The 15,993-nt window shown below is 55.4% G+C and overlaps 1 protein-coding gene across 1 annotated transcript in view; it reads right to left on the minus strand.

Moving 5' to 3' along the window:
* Positions 1-7,640: 7,640 nt before the first annotated feature.
* EFCAB8 (EF-hand calcium binding domain 8) overlaps positions 7,641-15,993 on the minus strand; it is a 47,697-nt gene continuing 39,344 nt past the window's right edge. The window contains exons 21-27 of the mRNA XM_025180021.2: positions 15,701-15,922; positions 14,377-14,535; positions 13,726-13,894; positions 11,637-11,769; positions 10,474-10,678; positions 10,249-10,347; positions 7,641-9,936 (exon numbers count right to left, since the gene is read on the minus strand). Of these exons, the coding sequence (XP_025035806.2) occupies positions 9,706-9,936; positions 10,249-10,347; positions 10,474-10,678; positions 11,637-11,769; positions 13,726-13,894; positions 14,377-14,535; positions 15,701-15,922 (1,218 nt within the window). The 3' untranslated portion in view covers positions 7,641-9,705. The remainder of the gene's footprint in view (positions 9,937-10,248; positions 10,348-10,473; positions 10,679-11,636; positions 11,770-13,725; positions 13,895-14,376; positions 14,536-15,700; positions 15,923-15,993) is intronic.

Raw genomic sequence — 15,993 nt, forward strand, 5'->3', positions numbered from 1 at the left:
CTGTCAATTTATCTGCGTTCACGCCTCCGATTAACGCAGGGCAGGATTAACGCGTTAAAAAAATGAACGCATTCAGCGCAGGCGTTAACGCGGCGCTGCCGCTTTGAAGTGCCGCTCTGGCGCTTCAAAGGGGCAGCGCATTAGGAGCCTGGGATCAGCTGGAGTCCCCAGCTGACTCCAGGCTCTGTGCAGCACTGCCCCTTTGAAGCGCCAGAGCGGCAGTGCAATGCGGTGGCAGGGATCAGCTGGGGTGCCCAGATGGCTCCCGCGGTGCTGCCCCTTGTAAACGCCGCCGCTGCGTACCAAAGAGATAGCTGCACTGAGCCTGGGGTCAGCCGAGGACTGCAGCTGATCCCGGGCTTCTGCAGAGCTGCCCCTTTGAAATGCCTCCGCAGCGTTTCAAAGGGGCTGCGCATGCGATTAATCGCGATTACGGGGTTTTTTTTAATCACTTGCCAGCCCTACTAGGGAGTATTTTGAAATCACTCCCCTTACTTCAAAACAACAAGTGTCCACATGGCCAAGCCCGTTCTGAAATAATGGGCTGGTTATTTCGAAATAACTCCTGCTTTCCATAAGGAATCATGCACATTTTGGAATCGTTATTTTGAAATAGCGGTCGTGTGGATGCGCCGGTGCTGCTGTTTCAAAATAATTACTCAGAATCATTCAAACTAATGATGCCCCAGTGTTTCCTGGGGGCCCTAAGTCAAGGTTGCGTGTCCACATGAATGGAGCCTGTCTCGGACTCATTTCAAGGCTTCCCATCGTGTGGACACGCTATTTTAAAATTGTGATTTTGGGAGTTATTATTTCTAAATAATTTCCTTGCCTAAACATGCCCTAAGGAAGGTGTCAATGCATACCTGGTACACCCCTGTGGCCTACGCTCAGTTTGCCTTAAAGGAAAAGACAAGACCAAACCCACAGTAGTTTAAAAACGGTGGTTTTCCAGCCACTGTCCCGAGCCCGTCCCCTGGGCCCAGAGCGTCAGACTGTGTCTCTGCACCTCACACCGTCGCTGGTGAGCAATGTTTTGCCGTTCCCAAGGCTGCTGGAGAGAACAACGATGCTCGAGCCAGAAGAAAACGCCAGAGGGAGCGTTTCCCTTTGCAATGTGGCTAACCGTCTCCCGCAGTCACACCCGCCCAGCCCACGCCTGCCTGTCAGCCACCGCCTCCCATTTCAGCTCCTGCTTGTGTCTCTGCTGGTCTCCCGCCTCCCACACTAGAATTATAGAATCCCAGGGCAGGCAGAGCCCTCAGGAGGTCAAGTCCAGCCCCCTGCCCAAGGCAGGACCAACCCAACTCAATCAACCCAGCCAGGGCTTGGTCAAGCCGGGACTGAAAAACTTTTAGGGATGGAGATTCCACCCCCTCCCCCTCAGCGACTTCCATTCCCATGTAGCCTTGGCTCATCTTCCACTGGGGCCTCTTCCTAGGTCCCCCCGCGCCGGCTCGGTCTCCAGGTCACCGGGTCTTCCAGCAGGAGACACGTGCTTTCCTCTCCATGGACATGGCAAAAACGCCTCCCAGGCTCCGCTCACCACGTGGCTTCAGTACTGCACCTGCCTGGTCTTCGGTCTGACGAACGCTCCCCCCAGACCCATTCAGAGGGCTGCTGCCATGGGCGTTTCTCTGGGCCCATTGCTGCGGCATCATCACCCCTCTCTCTACCCCACTTCTCTCACCCCTCATAGGCTGCTTGTCCCCCAGCCCGTCCCCGTTCCACCTCCACAGAGACCTCGACTCCCACCTCCAACCGGCCCCGTGGCCCCCACCTCCACTGCCTTTTGTCCCATTTCCCAACACACCCTGGGGCTCTCTCACGTGCCCGAGCCCACCTGTTTAACCCCCAGGCCAGTCTCTGCTCCCACTGGAGCCCGGGGCCTTGCCCCGCTCTGTCTGGTACGCCAGGGGGTGGAGGCTCTCTCTGCTCTGCCGCCCAGTGCTCCCAGCTGGGGAGCCGGGTCGGAGCACGGAGGTGTGCAAGCCCCCGCATCCACTCCCTGGCACGCCGACCCCACTCCCGCTAACAGCCGGGCGAGCCCCGCCCCCCTTTTTTACGGGGCTCCGGTGTTTACGAGACCCCGGGCCAAAGCACCTAGCGCCCCTCCTCTCCCACGGCTCCGAAAGGCGGCCTCATCGCCGCTACGCCCGGTCACTGCCCGCCCACCCGTCCCTTCCAGGCCGATGGCAACGTTCCCGTGTCTGCAGTCACAGCGGGGGGGGAGGGGGCTGCTGAGGAGTTCCATGGGGGTGAACCGGAGGACTTTCACACACCTGCCGTGCTCCGAGCCCTCCCCCCTCCCCGCACAGCACACAGGAGTCTGTGTCCCCGGGGAGCCCCCTGCCAGGAGCCGCCCAGGCACAGACACATCCGCCCATTGTTCACCATGCAGGCGCCCAGGATCCTAAGGAACAGGGTAGCTGTGATGTTATCAGCAGCCATTGTCCGAGTTCAGTTCCGGGCCGCCTTTCAACGTTCAAACAATGCCGTCGTCTCCCAACAGTCCCAGCGGAGAGAGCACACGAAAAATCTAAACCCATCTCCTGCGGATCCAGCGCCCACGGGAGTCACCCGTTCCTGCTGCTGTGAATGAACAGCCCCCCCGAGGGAGCACGAGGGCTACAGGACGGAAACGAGAGAGAAAAAGGAAAAGAGGAAAAAAAGAGAAAAGAGTGAAGAAAATAAAGAAAGATTCTTTGGGGCAGGGATCAGCCCCAGCCCCCTCCCCAGTCTGAACCCCATGCCCAGCATTTTGCACCCCCCTTCTCAGCAGCACTGTCAGCTGAAAGTGCGGCCAAGCACAAGTGCTGGGGAGAGCTCTCAGCCCTGGTTTGCTCTAGGGCTTTATTGCGAAATAGCCCCCCTTAGGTCGAATTTATAAGCGGAGCGTCCACCCAACCACGCCTGTTATTTCAAAATAATGGGCTGCGTAATTCGAGATCCGCACCCCTGCTTTCCTCGGGGAATAGTGCTAATTCCGAATTCGTTATTTCGAAATGGCAGTCATGCGGATGCACTGGTGCCGCTATTTCGAAAAAATGACTCCCCGGAGAAATGTGAACTAACTACTCCCCCATGCTCCCTGGAGCTCTGAGTCCTCATGACCGGAGCTGGCCTCGGACTCATTTCAAGTCTCCCCCGTAGCGTGGGCCCGCTAGTTTGATTTTGTGAACTCGGGCGCTATTAAGTCAAATCGAATACTTTCAAAATCGTTTCCTTGTGTGGACGTGGCCCCGGCGCGCGATGGAAGCCACTAGCTGGCTCAGGGTAGGGCCTGGCCAAGCTTGGCAGAGAGGCCGAGTCTCCATTTGCTTTGATACACAGAGCTAGCCAGGCCGGGTTTATTTTATACGCCCCAGCCAAGCTTGGGAAGACAAAGGCTGGTGGGAGCGCAGTACTGGCCAAGCCTTCTTCTGAGGTGACTGCAGCCAGCGGTTCAGCCTCCCTCTGCCCCTCCCTCGCCCCGACTGTAGTGCAGCTTACCCTGGGTTCCAGCCACTGCAACACACGGCAGCTGACCCAGGCCAGGTCTACACTCCAGGGAAAGGTCTAAGTAAGATAAGCAACTCCAGCTACGTGAACTACATAGCAAGAGTCGACACGCCTCGATTCAGGTTTCCCTGCCGTCTCCACCGAGGCAGAACAACGGGAGCAAACGCTCTCATTGACCTCTCCTACTCCTCGCGTCCTCATGATGGGGGCGCCCTCTGAGTTCGATTTAGTGGGTGTTGTCTAGACCTACCAAATCAAACTCCGGAAGATCAATCGTGGCAATGTCGATCTTCAACATCGGGAAGATATGGCCCCAGTCTCCATTCAGGAGTCCAGCTTTGGGCAACCCTCAGAGCCAGAAATCCCCTCCATAGCACGCAAGAGCTCAGAGGATGGCCCCCTGCTCACTCACTAGGCCTCACCAGATGTGCACATAAACAGGCCAATGTGCACTCCCGTGGGCACGTCAGGCCACACTTGTTCACCCACCTCGTCTCCTTGAACCAGCACAGTGACCAGTGGTGCCAAAATTGCTTCCGTCACCCCATCCACATTATAGATTTCAGCGAGTTTCTGGAAGCAGTTCCTAACACAGGCCATAAATACTAATGGATCATTTTTATGGGAAAATGAACCACTTAGGGCTTGTTTCTGCTGCCCCCTCCCATTCGGGCGGCGTACCTGCCGACGCTTTGCATCTGCTAGCATCAGCCCTGAGCGCATGCCCAAACACAGGAGCCAAACGTACCTGCTCCAGGTGACACGCCCCGTGGGCGGCGAGCCCTGCTGTTAGCAGCCATTGTCAAAGCGCTATGGAGTCCCAGAGCTCAAAGCCATGTCCATAAACAACCCAACTCTCCTCGGGAGAGCGATAACTGAGCGACTGACATGCCTAGAAGGCCCGGGCACCGTTCGCTTAGCTCTGCGCGTCTGCCTTTCTACCCTGCAGGCCTTCGCCTTCCAGAAGAGTTTGTTAAAACGTATTTGTAGAAGGGGGGGTTGGTTTACACCTCTTCATTGGCGGCTTCCTTCCATCACATCAGGCCACTACAAAGCCGAAGAACGAAATACTCCCGCCCCTGCTATCTCATCCCGCCCTAGGGTGGCCATCCAGGGACCCTACGAATACAGGGCAGTTGCATTTAGTGCATAAGGGTAGGGGGAACATGGGGCAGGGGGAACGTGGGGGGCCCAGGAGTCAGGGCTGGGGGTGGAGGGGTGAGGGCAAGGGCACCATTTCAGGAGGGGGAGGTCTCAGGGAGTGAGGGAAAAGTTCACAGGCTGCTGCACCCTCCTCAGCAGCCGGGAGCAACAGAAAAGCACCAGCTGAGCATTTCCCCTTGCTCCCTGGGAGTCAGGGGAAGAGGAGACCCGCGGGTGGCTGCAGCCCCCCCCCCCCGAAAGGGCGCCAGGGCGGGGCAGCAGCTGGGGCGGGGCACATACCCCCAGCCAGACCCTTTCCCCTGCCTGGCTACCTGACGCTTAGCAAGGCAGCCTGCAGGAGAGTGCCCCAGAGCCCAGCCCCACTGGGAGCAGCTGCAGCCGAGCACCCCAGCCGGCCGGCTGCTTCTTCCTGGAGCACTGCCCTGGGGGGCACACCAGCTTTCTTTCACCGCTGGTCCCAAGAGAAAGAGGCCGTGAAGGCCATAAAACAGAGGTCCTGTTCAGTCTCCAGGGAGAACAGAGCAGCAAGCACCAGGACTCCTCTATAAACAGAAGAACGGCCACCCTCCCTCGGCCCTTCTCTTACAACAGGAAACCGAAGCCTTTTCGACTCGCCGCCGCCCCGAAACGGGGCCCTGCCGAGGGCTGCAGGGCGCCTCCGGCTCCAGCCGAGCCCTGCGGGGTTTCAAGCGGGCAGTCCGACATACCCACGTGTGGAGTGGAAGCTGCCACGTCCCGTCCGTTTGCATCCCTGGGCGCTCCTGCTGGCTAATTACCGGACAACGCGCTGAGCAGTCCCCTTGTCCCAGCGTGCGTGCAGCTCGCCGACAGTCGCATGGGTACCCAGCGGGTTCCTCTCCACCGATAGCAGCTGTCTGCTCCGGGTTCCACTCCACAAAATGAAATTCCACCAGCGCTTTACAGCTCAAACTCTCGAAGGGAGGGACCGAGCGCCCCCGGGCCTGTCAACCCGGCTTCCACGCCTGTGAGCCAGGCATCTGCACACCCAGAACGGCTTGCTCCGTGCTGGGCCACGGCGAGGTTTCTGGCTCCACGTGACCAAAAGACGCCGGGACAGATTCTCCAGTGCAGCCGTGGCAAAGCGTGCAAGGCAGGGAAGGGTAAGTACTCCCTAAGGCAACCTCTACCCTAGCGCTTGTCAGTAGAACTTACACCACTGAGTGTGAAAAACACCCCCCGAGTGACAAATTACACCAGGAGAAGTGCCGACCATGGACAGCACTTTGGTGGGGCAAGCGCTCCCGCTGACAACGCCGCTCACCGGGGCTGGTTTAATGACGTCAATGGGGGAAGCTCTTTCCCATCAGCATAGAATGGCCACACGAGAGATCTGACCGCTAGAACCCTGCAAATCTGCAGATGGAGGCGGGTACCCAGGGCTCAGATTTGATGCAGATGCAAATTCTGTATCTAGAACTAGAGATGTGAAAACAAAACTATTTACATGAGCCTGGGCTCATCGATTAACATGCACGGTTACACACAGCCCCCCACCCACGTTGCTGCCTCTGTATCAGAGGTAGCAGCACGGGGGGAGGGAAGAGGGTGGAGCCAGGAGTGCATGCGGCGAGCCAGTTTTAAGCTGCCCCCCCGGCACACCAGCCCCTGCCTGCCCCCCCCCCCCGCAAGTAACTGCTGAATTTTTCAGCAGTTACACGATTACATAATGAAACGCATTTTAACTTCCCTAACTAGAACCCTGCAAATCTGCAGATGGAGGCAGGTACCCAGGGCTCAGATTTTGTATCTAGAGCTAGAGATGTGAAAACGTAAGCATTTACACGAGCTTGGGCTCATCGATTAACGTGCCCGGTTACATGCAGCCCCCCACCCATGTTGCTGCCTCTGTATCAGAGGCAGCAGCATGAGGAGGGGAGGGCAGAGCCAGGAGCCAGTGCAAATCTGTGGGGAGCCGCTTTATATCCATAGGTATCTGCCATCCACGGGTGCAGATAACTACAGCTCATTTTTGCTGCTACAGATGCAGATTCAGAATATTGCATCTGTGCTGGGCTCTATGTACTGCAGCCATCCAGCCAGGCCACGCTAAGCTCCTAATGCAGGCACAGCCTCAATGCCTGCACCGGACAAGGCTGACAGTCGGTGCCTGTGACGACGTGGCGGGGAGCCCCTGGCCCTGCACCCCCATCCGCAGCCAGGGGTGACTCCCAGCCGGCCAGTAGAGAAGATTTTATTGGTTCTCAGGGATCCAGCACAGAAGCGATGTTAGCTCAGACACCGAGAGCAGACGCCTCATTCCTCTTGGGGGGGGGGAGGGCTCACGGGCCCTGAACCCCCCTTTCCTGCTGCCAGTCTCCTCTGCTCATCCTCCCGAGCAGACACTCCCAGCAACGGGTCCTTCAGCCTCCAGGTGGCCACGCCCCTTCCTTCGTTGATTCCTCCACCTAGGCCAGGTGTCAGGCAGCTGGGCCAGGCCTACATGCCTGCCCTCAGGGACCAGCCCCCGCTGGGCACTGCAGACACACGCAGTCTCTGCAGACCGGCATAGGGCAGTAGGGGTGTGAGGACGTGTCCGGTACCCCCTGATCCTACACCCCGTCCGCAGCAAGGTGAGACTCCACCAGCCAGTCGAATCGAGGGGGTTTATTGCTTCTCCAGGGTTCAGCGCAGCGCAGACGCGATGTGGGCACAGGAGTCAGGGCCAGGCAACCTCAGACCCCTTGGGGTGGGGTTCACAGGCCCCTGAACCCTCAGTTCTCAGCTTAGTCTCTTCTCCATGTTTTCCCAGCCAACCCTGCCCGGCTCCCCGGCCCTGCCCCCAACCAGGTGGCCGTCTCCCCCCCCCCGGAATCCAGATGCTTTATCATCTGGGCCAATCCACATGTGGGTGAGTCAACGGGAATCACATCACAGCGCAGGGGGACCCGGGATACAGAGCAGACAGCCCCCCCCCCCCCCGTGTCACACCCAGCACAACAGCAACCAATGACTGCAACACCAGCGTGGATCCAGGGCCACAAGCGTGGCAGCACCCCCCCAGGTCAGTGCCATGGGGGTCCTTGCCTATCCAGGGATCACCAAGGCAGGGAGATTCAGATGCAAGTGCCGGCTAGCGGTTTGACCAAGGAGCGAAGAGGGCTGGCTGCCAAGGTCCACGCTTGGCTCTGCCGCTCACATGTCCTCCGACCGGGCAAGCGACGGCATCTTTTGCCTCAGTCCCCTCTCCCTGGCAGATGATCGTGGTGAGTCACACACGTGCCACATGGGACAGGAATCCGGCCACTCGGTTTGTAACCATCTCAAGTTTCCCTTGCATGGTCTGCAGGACTCTCTCACTTACAATGGATCGAGGGCACCACCTTACGCCAAAGAGAAGCGCTCCACTTATTTGCCATCAGATCCCCTTTTCTGACAGCGGGTCCGTGAGGAGCGTACAAATTATTCTACTCCCATCGGCCCTTCTAGGCTGCAGTCAGAATTGTTTAAGATCACGGGAGCCTGACAACGTTGACGTAACTTGCAAATGTTTAATGGAAAGAAAAGGGATTTTCCTTTGCCAGTGTTCGAGCTGGACAGATTTGGCTTGGCTCACTCCAAGATCTTGAAACACACAACCTGGGGGTGGTTTCCCCAGGGGGCTCGTATTTCTGCCCATGCTTTCAGAGGATGGGGGACGCTAAGCGTCCGTAGCCAGTGGGGAGGACTGACAAGGGGCGCTGATGTTCATATATTGAGTAAGTTCATGCAGTTCTGCACCTGTCGCTCATGTGCCCTCTGATGGCCACCAGAGGGCAGCAATAGCCCATCGTATTCTTGCGTTTACCCGAGTTATTGCAAAGCTGTTGTCAGCTGGACCACACTTTCATATCCTGGCTGAGCGAGGGCCTCACCAGCATGGCCCATCTGCAGGGCGACACCCGCTCCAAGTCGTAAAGATTCTTTTACTTCTTTGACTAGCCAAGGGCAGCAAAACATCACACTCCTTTGTAAAAAGCGCTAACTCCTGAGCACTGAGCAAGTCGCACCTTCCACCCACCTAGAAAACGGAGCCCCGCCTGTCTGACAGAGCTATTGCAAGGGTCCGCACCACGCTCAGCAAAGCGGCTGCCGGTAAATATTCATATATCAGAGAACTGGACAGGCCCTCGAGAGGTCATCAAGTCCAGTCCCCTACCCTTATGGCAGGACCGAGCACTGTCTAAGACCATGGGTCTGCAAACTGGGCGGCATGCCCCCCTGGGGAGGCATGAAGAAACTCCGGGCGGGGCGCGAGATGACCCAGTCCCCTCTCTTCCCTATCAATCCCCACCCAAGTTTTGCTATTGTTTGTGTCCTCAGTCAGTTCCTTCCCCCCCCCCCCCCCAACAAGTTTTGCTGCTATTCTGGCAGGGGAGGGGGCGTGAGGGTTTCTCAAAAGTCAAAAAGGGGGTGTGATGCCGTGATGCCGAAAAGTTTGGGAACCACTAGTCTAGACCATCCTTGACAGGCGTCTGTCCAGCCTGCTCTGGTTAAATACTTTCAACATAGGATGACAGAATCGACTTTTTCCTCAGGATTATACATTAGCTGGTGAGACCAGAGAGGAGCCCCTCCCGACAAACCCCAAACAACCCTGCGATCGACACCGAAAGTCTCTAGAACCTGTCCGCCCTAACTTCTCCCTGCAGCACGCTGCATTGGGGTCTGGCGCGCTCCATGAAACATTCCCTCCTGATTTCCTACATCTCTTCAACAAGGAGCGTTTCACCATTGGCAGGACTCCGCCTGGCAGCCCTTCCAGACCCATGCCCCCTTCGCTACGGGCATGCCGTGCATTGAACTCCAAGCTGGTAGGTAAAATAAACGTGAGCTTTATTTGCACCAGCCTTCTGTCCATGGCATTACCGGCCCAAAAATGGTTCTGAATACACATAAAACCAGATGGCCGGAATGTGTCTGACTAGTGCAAGCAATACGTGATGCATGTATCTTGTATGGCCTCGAGCGTCTGTTAAGAAAACAGAGGTAGGAGGTTGCTTTTTCTCCACACACATTCATTTTTTCCTATTGCAGATCAATCTATTTCAAAGGGCCTGACACGTTTCTTCCAGCAAAGTTTGTGCGTGAAGCCGATTTACTGCGTTGCGCCCTCAGACTCTGCTTTTGAGAAAAGGTCGATAACCTCCTCCCGGACTTGGATTTTCGCCTCAAGTTTGCTTGAAATTGTTGCATCTCCCCCAACAGCTCAAGAACGGGAGGAGGGGTGGCATCCTGCAGGTCGGCATACTGGATACAGTGATAGACCCTGGCCTGGACCAGACAAAAGGAATCTTGTTTGGAAGTTTGTAGAGGCTGACACGACACCGCCTTTCCATTGTCAAGGACTAACAACCTCTCCCTCGGACAGGCCCTGAGGGTGTAGCTCAGGGGTGGGCAAATACCGGCCCCCATATTGATCTGCGCCTCCACAGGTCTGGGGGAATTGCAACTAGCCATTCCTGTCCAACGGGAGCGGTGCTCACTGGTGCCTCTGGTAAATACAGTGGCAAGGGCCCCCCAGGGCAAACCCTGATGAACCACCACCATTTTATTGCCGCCCTGGCGTGGCTTCCAGCAACTGACCTGCTCTTTATTGGAAACACAGGCCCTCACATCCGGGAGGAAATCAGATAAGTGACGCCTCAGTTTTGGCTTGTAGGAGGAGCCCAGGATCTTACTCTTCTGCGAGAATTGCATTAAAAAGAAAAGGGTTTCCTTCGTTTGTTCCCCTCTGCAAGAGTCTCCCTCCAGCCCTCGGTACTTCCCCCCCTTCAAGCAGCGTGTCAGACAACACCACGGGTTCCTCACCAGCCTCCCCGTCTCTTCCCACTCCTTCCACTCCGCCTCAATCTGTTCCTCCATGTAGCCAGTGAGGTGCTTCTCCTTCTGGATCATTCTTTGAAAGTTCAGATTAGCAGCCGAGATCATGCTGGATTTTCCTTGCACAAACTCCGTCAGCATGGAGTGTTGCCTCTTCTGCTGGCTGAGCGTTTGCATAATGCTTCGAGTACCCCTGGGCACAGAGGCATAAGGAGAGGGTTAAACTTCCACAGCAAACGACTAAGCCTTTCCCCTCCTTCCTAGCACAGCCTGCTCATTTAACGAGGGAATATTTAAAGCAGAGGCTGTATTATGGCTATACAAAACAATTAGGATAAATTGAGAGGCCTTGAAACGGACCTTCTTTGTGTTCAGAAAAAGTCTTCCGTTCTCACCTCCCAAGCCCTTTAGCTATTGTTTTCTCGGGCCATGTTTTCACTTGCTGTGCTAGAGATCGATCTTCTGGCGTTTGATTTAGCGGGTCTAGTTAAGACCTGCTAAATCAAACACTGAGGGTAGCTCCAGTCAGCGCCAGTATTTCTCGCAGTTGTGAGGAGTAAGGGAAGCCGATGGGAGTGTTTGCTCCTGTCGGCCTCCCTCTGTGAAGTAAGCCAATTCCAGCTATGTATTTTATATTGCTGGAGGTGTGTAACTTAACCCAACCTTCCAGGTCTAGCACAGACCTGGCCTCAGACCACCGCAATTCCTACTTCATGGTGGGACTCAGCATTTCTGCTTCTAACACGGGCTGCTCTCAAGGCCCAGCTGTGCCCTCCCTATTCTAAGGCCTCATCTACGCTACATGGCGCTGATCCACTTCAGCTACCCCAATAGTGTAACTGAAGTCAACACACTGCAGCGTCTTGTGCGTGGGTAAGGTCAGCTGAGCCAGCTCTCCATCAATGCCAACGATCCTTCTCATCTTGGGGAGAGTACCAGCACTGACAAGAGTGTGCTCGAAGATTGATTTATCACATCTAAGCAAGCGCAATAAATCGACAACCGGTGGATCCCTCGCTGCAGGGCCGATCCACCGCAGCCCCTTTCCCCATGGCTGCCCACTCCGTCGAGTTCAGCTGCAGCCGGCGCACGGAACATTCCTCCCCACTAGCGAGGCACGTGCTCAAACGTGACTCTTTCGAGACACTCACTCCCAATGCGGGAACTCGCCCTCGTTCAGCACTTTCAGGGTCTGGGTGGAGCCAACTCTGCGGATATCCGACGGCACCTTGGCCGGCCTCAGGTGCTGCAGCTTGACGTTCCACAGCGACTGCCCAAACGTCCCTGCCGGTCAGAAGGAAGGGTGAGAATGAGGGCTGACTCGGTCGCCAGTCCCCAAACCCCAAACCCAGAGCTAGGCTGCGCAGCGCCGAGCAGTTTTAAAGTCCCGGGCCGTGACGTCACGCTACGCCCAGGCATCTCCCCAGTCACCTGGAAACGCCGCGCATGGCAGCAGCAGCACCTGGCAGTGCACACCGGCAAGGGGGAGCCGACTGAACGCTGCACACGGCAGGGACGGGACGGGGACGGGGGGAATGGATGCCCATATAACTTGCCGCCCATGCCAGGTGAGCCTGCGCAGTGCGCTCACTCCCACCCCTCCTTCGCTATGCCGCTGGACCCAGACCAGCCATTCTTGTGTTTCTAAAAGCTAACCTGGATCTCCCGCCAGCCCTACACACCACAGACAGGCTTCAGGGCTGAAGCAGGGACAGGCGCTCAGGGCCCATCAGGAGAGCTAAGCACAAGCCAGTAGGAAGGGAGAGAACTCAGAATTTTGCGGGGCTGAGCCCCAAAAAGCAGCCCCCCACCTACCTAAAGAAGAGCCTGTGGGCCAGTTCGAGTTGGACTGTTCAGCTTAGAAAGGGGGGGGGGGAAATAGGAGAGAGGTCTATAAAATCATGAGTGGTGTGGAAAAAGTGAATAAGGAAAAGCTATTTACTTGTTCCCATAGTATAAAACTAGGGGTCACCAAATGAAATTAATAGGCAGCAGGTTTAAAAAAAACAAAAGGAAGTTTTTCTTCACTCAGCGCACAGTCAACCTGTGGAACTCCTTGCCAGGGGATATGGTCAAGGCTAGAACTTTAACAGGGTTCAGAAAAGAGCTAGATAGATCCATGGAGGTTCGGTCCATCGATGGCTATTAGCCAGGCTGGGTAGGGATGGTGTCCCTAGTCTCTGTCTGAAAGTGGGAGACAGGAGAGGGATCACATGAGGATTCCCTGTTGCAATCCCTCCTTCTGGGGCACCTGCCATTGGCCACGGTGGGCAGACAGGACCCGGGGCAGGCGGGACCTTTGGTCTGACCCAGCCTGGCCGCTCTTACATTCTAGAGATCACTACAGTGCACAGCACTTGCCACCCCGCCCATCATCTCCACTCAGGTCTAGGCTCTTAGGGGCAGGGCCTCTCTACTTGCCCAAAGGGAGCCCCGCTTTAGGAAGGGCCTCGGGGTGCTACCGCATCACAAATAGCAAATGGCACGTGCCCCGCGACCGCCTGCCTGGACATGCTCCTGAGAGTCCCTCTGCTCTCAGAGTCCGTTAGCACCCCGTGGGGAAAGCTCTCTGGCCGCAGCGCGCCGCGTGTGCTCGGGCCGATCTCACTCCACGAGCAATGGCTGGACATCAGCGAGCCCCCCGCCCGCAGCGTTGTGCCAGCTGTGGCTAGCTGGGACAGGAACGGTCACCCAAGTAACTGCCTCGTTTCCCTCCAGAGCCGCGTAAAAGGGGGATAGTCACTTCCCTAGATCCGCTGGCAAGGTCCTACCAGTGCAGCTCAGACCCAGCCGTTCCCTCCGTCTGGGGCACCTGGCTTGGCCACTGTGGGCAGCCAGGACCCTGGGCTGCATGGACAATTAGTCCGACCCAGTGTGGCCGTGCTGACTGGCAGCGTTCTCTCTCCCTGAAGATTTTCAGCTGGGTCTTGCCCCAGGAGGCGATGTCCTTCATAGTTTTCGCTTCATGGTGGTTGGCTGTGGGCTGACACGTCCCTCACGTTATACCCAAAGCTACAGCCGGGCTCAGACTGTTTCTCAGGACATAGTGTTTTGGCGGCACCCAATTTAGACTGAGCTGAGAGCCCACCACCCTACTCAGGTCAGGATGCTGCGGCATGAGCAAACGGCACTTCGGTGAGGAAGCTGTTTGTGACCTAACACAGCAATCATTTTGCTAAGATCTGTCTACCCGAAAGGTGGATCTCTTGAAAATGCCAGCTGATCGCCAAACAAGTGTACCTATGTGCCTGCCCGAGAGCATCCAGAGTTTGACATTGCAGTCGTAGCTGGAGGTCACGATCAGCCTGAGCTTTTCCACGTACACAACGTGGGACACGTTCTTCAGATGCCCCCTCCAGGCGTTGAGAAGATCTGGGGGGGTGAGGCTGGTACTCCAGCCATCCAGGACCTGCAGAACATGACGTGAGAAATGAATCTGTGAAGCGGCTCCCTTGCGAGACAGCTTCATTCCAACGTGGCACGAGCCTTTATAACCTTCTAGACGACGTACCCGGCGTTGCTTGGCTCCTTCACTCAGTTCATTTTTGGTTTTATTTATTTAAAATCAGCTCTGGGGCAGGGCTGAAGGAGGAGGTGTTCGAGGTGCCCTGGGAGAACATGACCCACATTGGCAGTCATACGTCACCAAGCTTCTACAAATGCATGGGCAATATTTGTGGGCATAGGATGGGATTTTCCTAAGCGCCTATGTGATTTAAGCACAGGTCCCATTTATTACACAGGGATATCAGACTAGAGCCTACTGAAAATTCAGTCCATAGCAAAACATTTGAAATACCCAGAATGCGAGAAGAGCTTAGGGAAACAAGGCTGCATGACGGCTAATTAGTGTAACAAACTCTCTACAGCACAAATTCGGCAATGCGCTACCTCATTAGTTTCCATAGATGGGGTTCTTCCGGCAGGGACTCTGCAGTGTTTTGGGATTAGGTCACGAAACATGTTCTCATTTCGATGAGATGTTTCTGTCTTTCTGGTCTTGGAAACTTTTACCTCTTTTGATTTGCAGTAATTCTCAATATCCCAGATCTAAGGAGAGACTTTGTTAGTAATGTCTTAATTTTCATTTACAGAGCCATCCCCCTGAAAGTAAAGGAAGCAACCAGCCGTACCGCTCCCATTCACCGTATTACGAGTGATGCATTGACTCATTCCCCAGTTTTCATTCTTATGACATCGCTAGGACAAGAGAGAATCCCGTTCGCACTCCAGTTTTGTTCATTCGTTCACTGGGTTTTCAATCAAGATCTCACGTTTTCACACAGCTCATCACTTTCCCAGCCTCTCCACAGAACAAGCTGGTTGCCCCGCACACAAGTCACAAATCCTAGGACTTTTCAATCCTTCTCTTCAGAGTAAATAGGAAAGGATTAATAGGTCAACAGGATGAAGTTTAATAAGGACAAATGCAAAGTGCTCCACTTTGGAAGGAACAATCAGTTTCACACATACAGAATGGGAAGTGACTGTCTAGGAAGGATACTGCAGAAAGGGGACTAGGGATCATAGTGGACCACAAGCTAAATATGAGTCAACAGTGTAACGCTGCTCAAAAAAACCACATGATTCTGAGCTGCATTAACAGGTATTGTGGGCAAGATGAAAAGTCATTCTTCCACTCTACTCTGCGCTGATTAAGCCTCAACTGGAGTATTGTGTCCAGTTCTGCACACCACATTTCAAAAAGATGGAGAAATTGGAGAATGTCCAGAGAAGAGCAACAAAAATGATGAAAGGTCTAGAGAACATGAGCTCTGAGGGAAGACTGAAAGAATTGGGCTTGTTTAGTTGGGAAAAGAGAAGACAGAGGGGACGGGAGAGCGGTTTTCAAGTATCTAAACGTGTCACAGGGAAGAGGGAGAAAAATTGTTCCCCTTGGCCTCTGAGGACAGGACAAGCAGCAAGGGGCTGAAACTGCAGCAAGGGAGGTTTAGGTTGGATATTAGGAAAAGCTTCCTGCCAGGGTGGTTAAACACTGGGATAAATTGCCTAGGAAGGTTGTGGAATCTCCATCCCTGGAGGTAGGTAAGGGCAGGTTGGACAGACACCTGGCAGGGATGGTCTAGATGGCGCTTGGTCCTGCCGTGAGGGCAGGAGACTGGACTCGAAGACCTCTCAAGGTCCCTTCCAGTTCTAGTGTTCTATGAGTCAGACTCTCCACGAGGCTGTTTCTCTCAAGTAATAAAGCGATCACCTTAATGTAGCCTAGGGAATCTCCAGTCAGCAAGATGAAGTCGTCTGGATCCGTGGACATGGTCCCAACTACTGCATTCACATCGTCCCCGTGCACTGCCCGAAATTTGCCCAGCATGCCCCCTTCCCTACTGACCGACCAGGCGTGTATGTAGCCACCTGCAGAGCTGGTCAGCAGAATGGCTGTGTCAGGAGCCTGCTCCCGTGTCTCCAGGAAGAGAATCTGCAAAGGAGAAAAGCCGTGGCAATGCGTGTCCTGTCCCCGCACACATCCCTTCTGAGCCGGAGGGACAC

Source organism: Pelodiscus sinensis, chromosome 18, assembly GCF_049634645.1.
Source record: "Pelodiscus sinensis isolate JC-2024 chromosome 18, ASM4963464v1, whole genome shotgun sequence".
Lineage (NCBI taxonomy): Eukaryota > Metazoa > Chordata > Testudines > Trionychidae > Pelodiscus > Pelodiscus sinensis.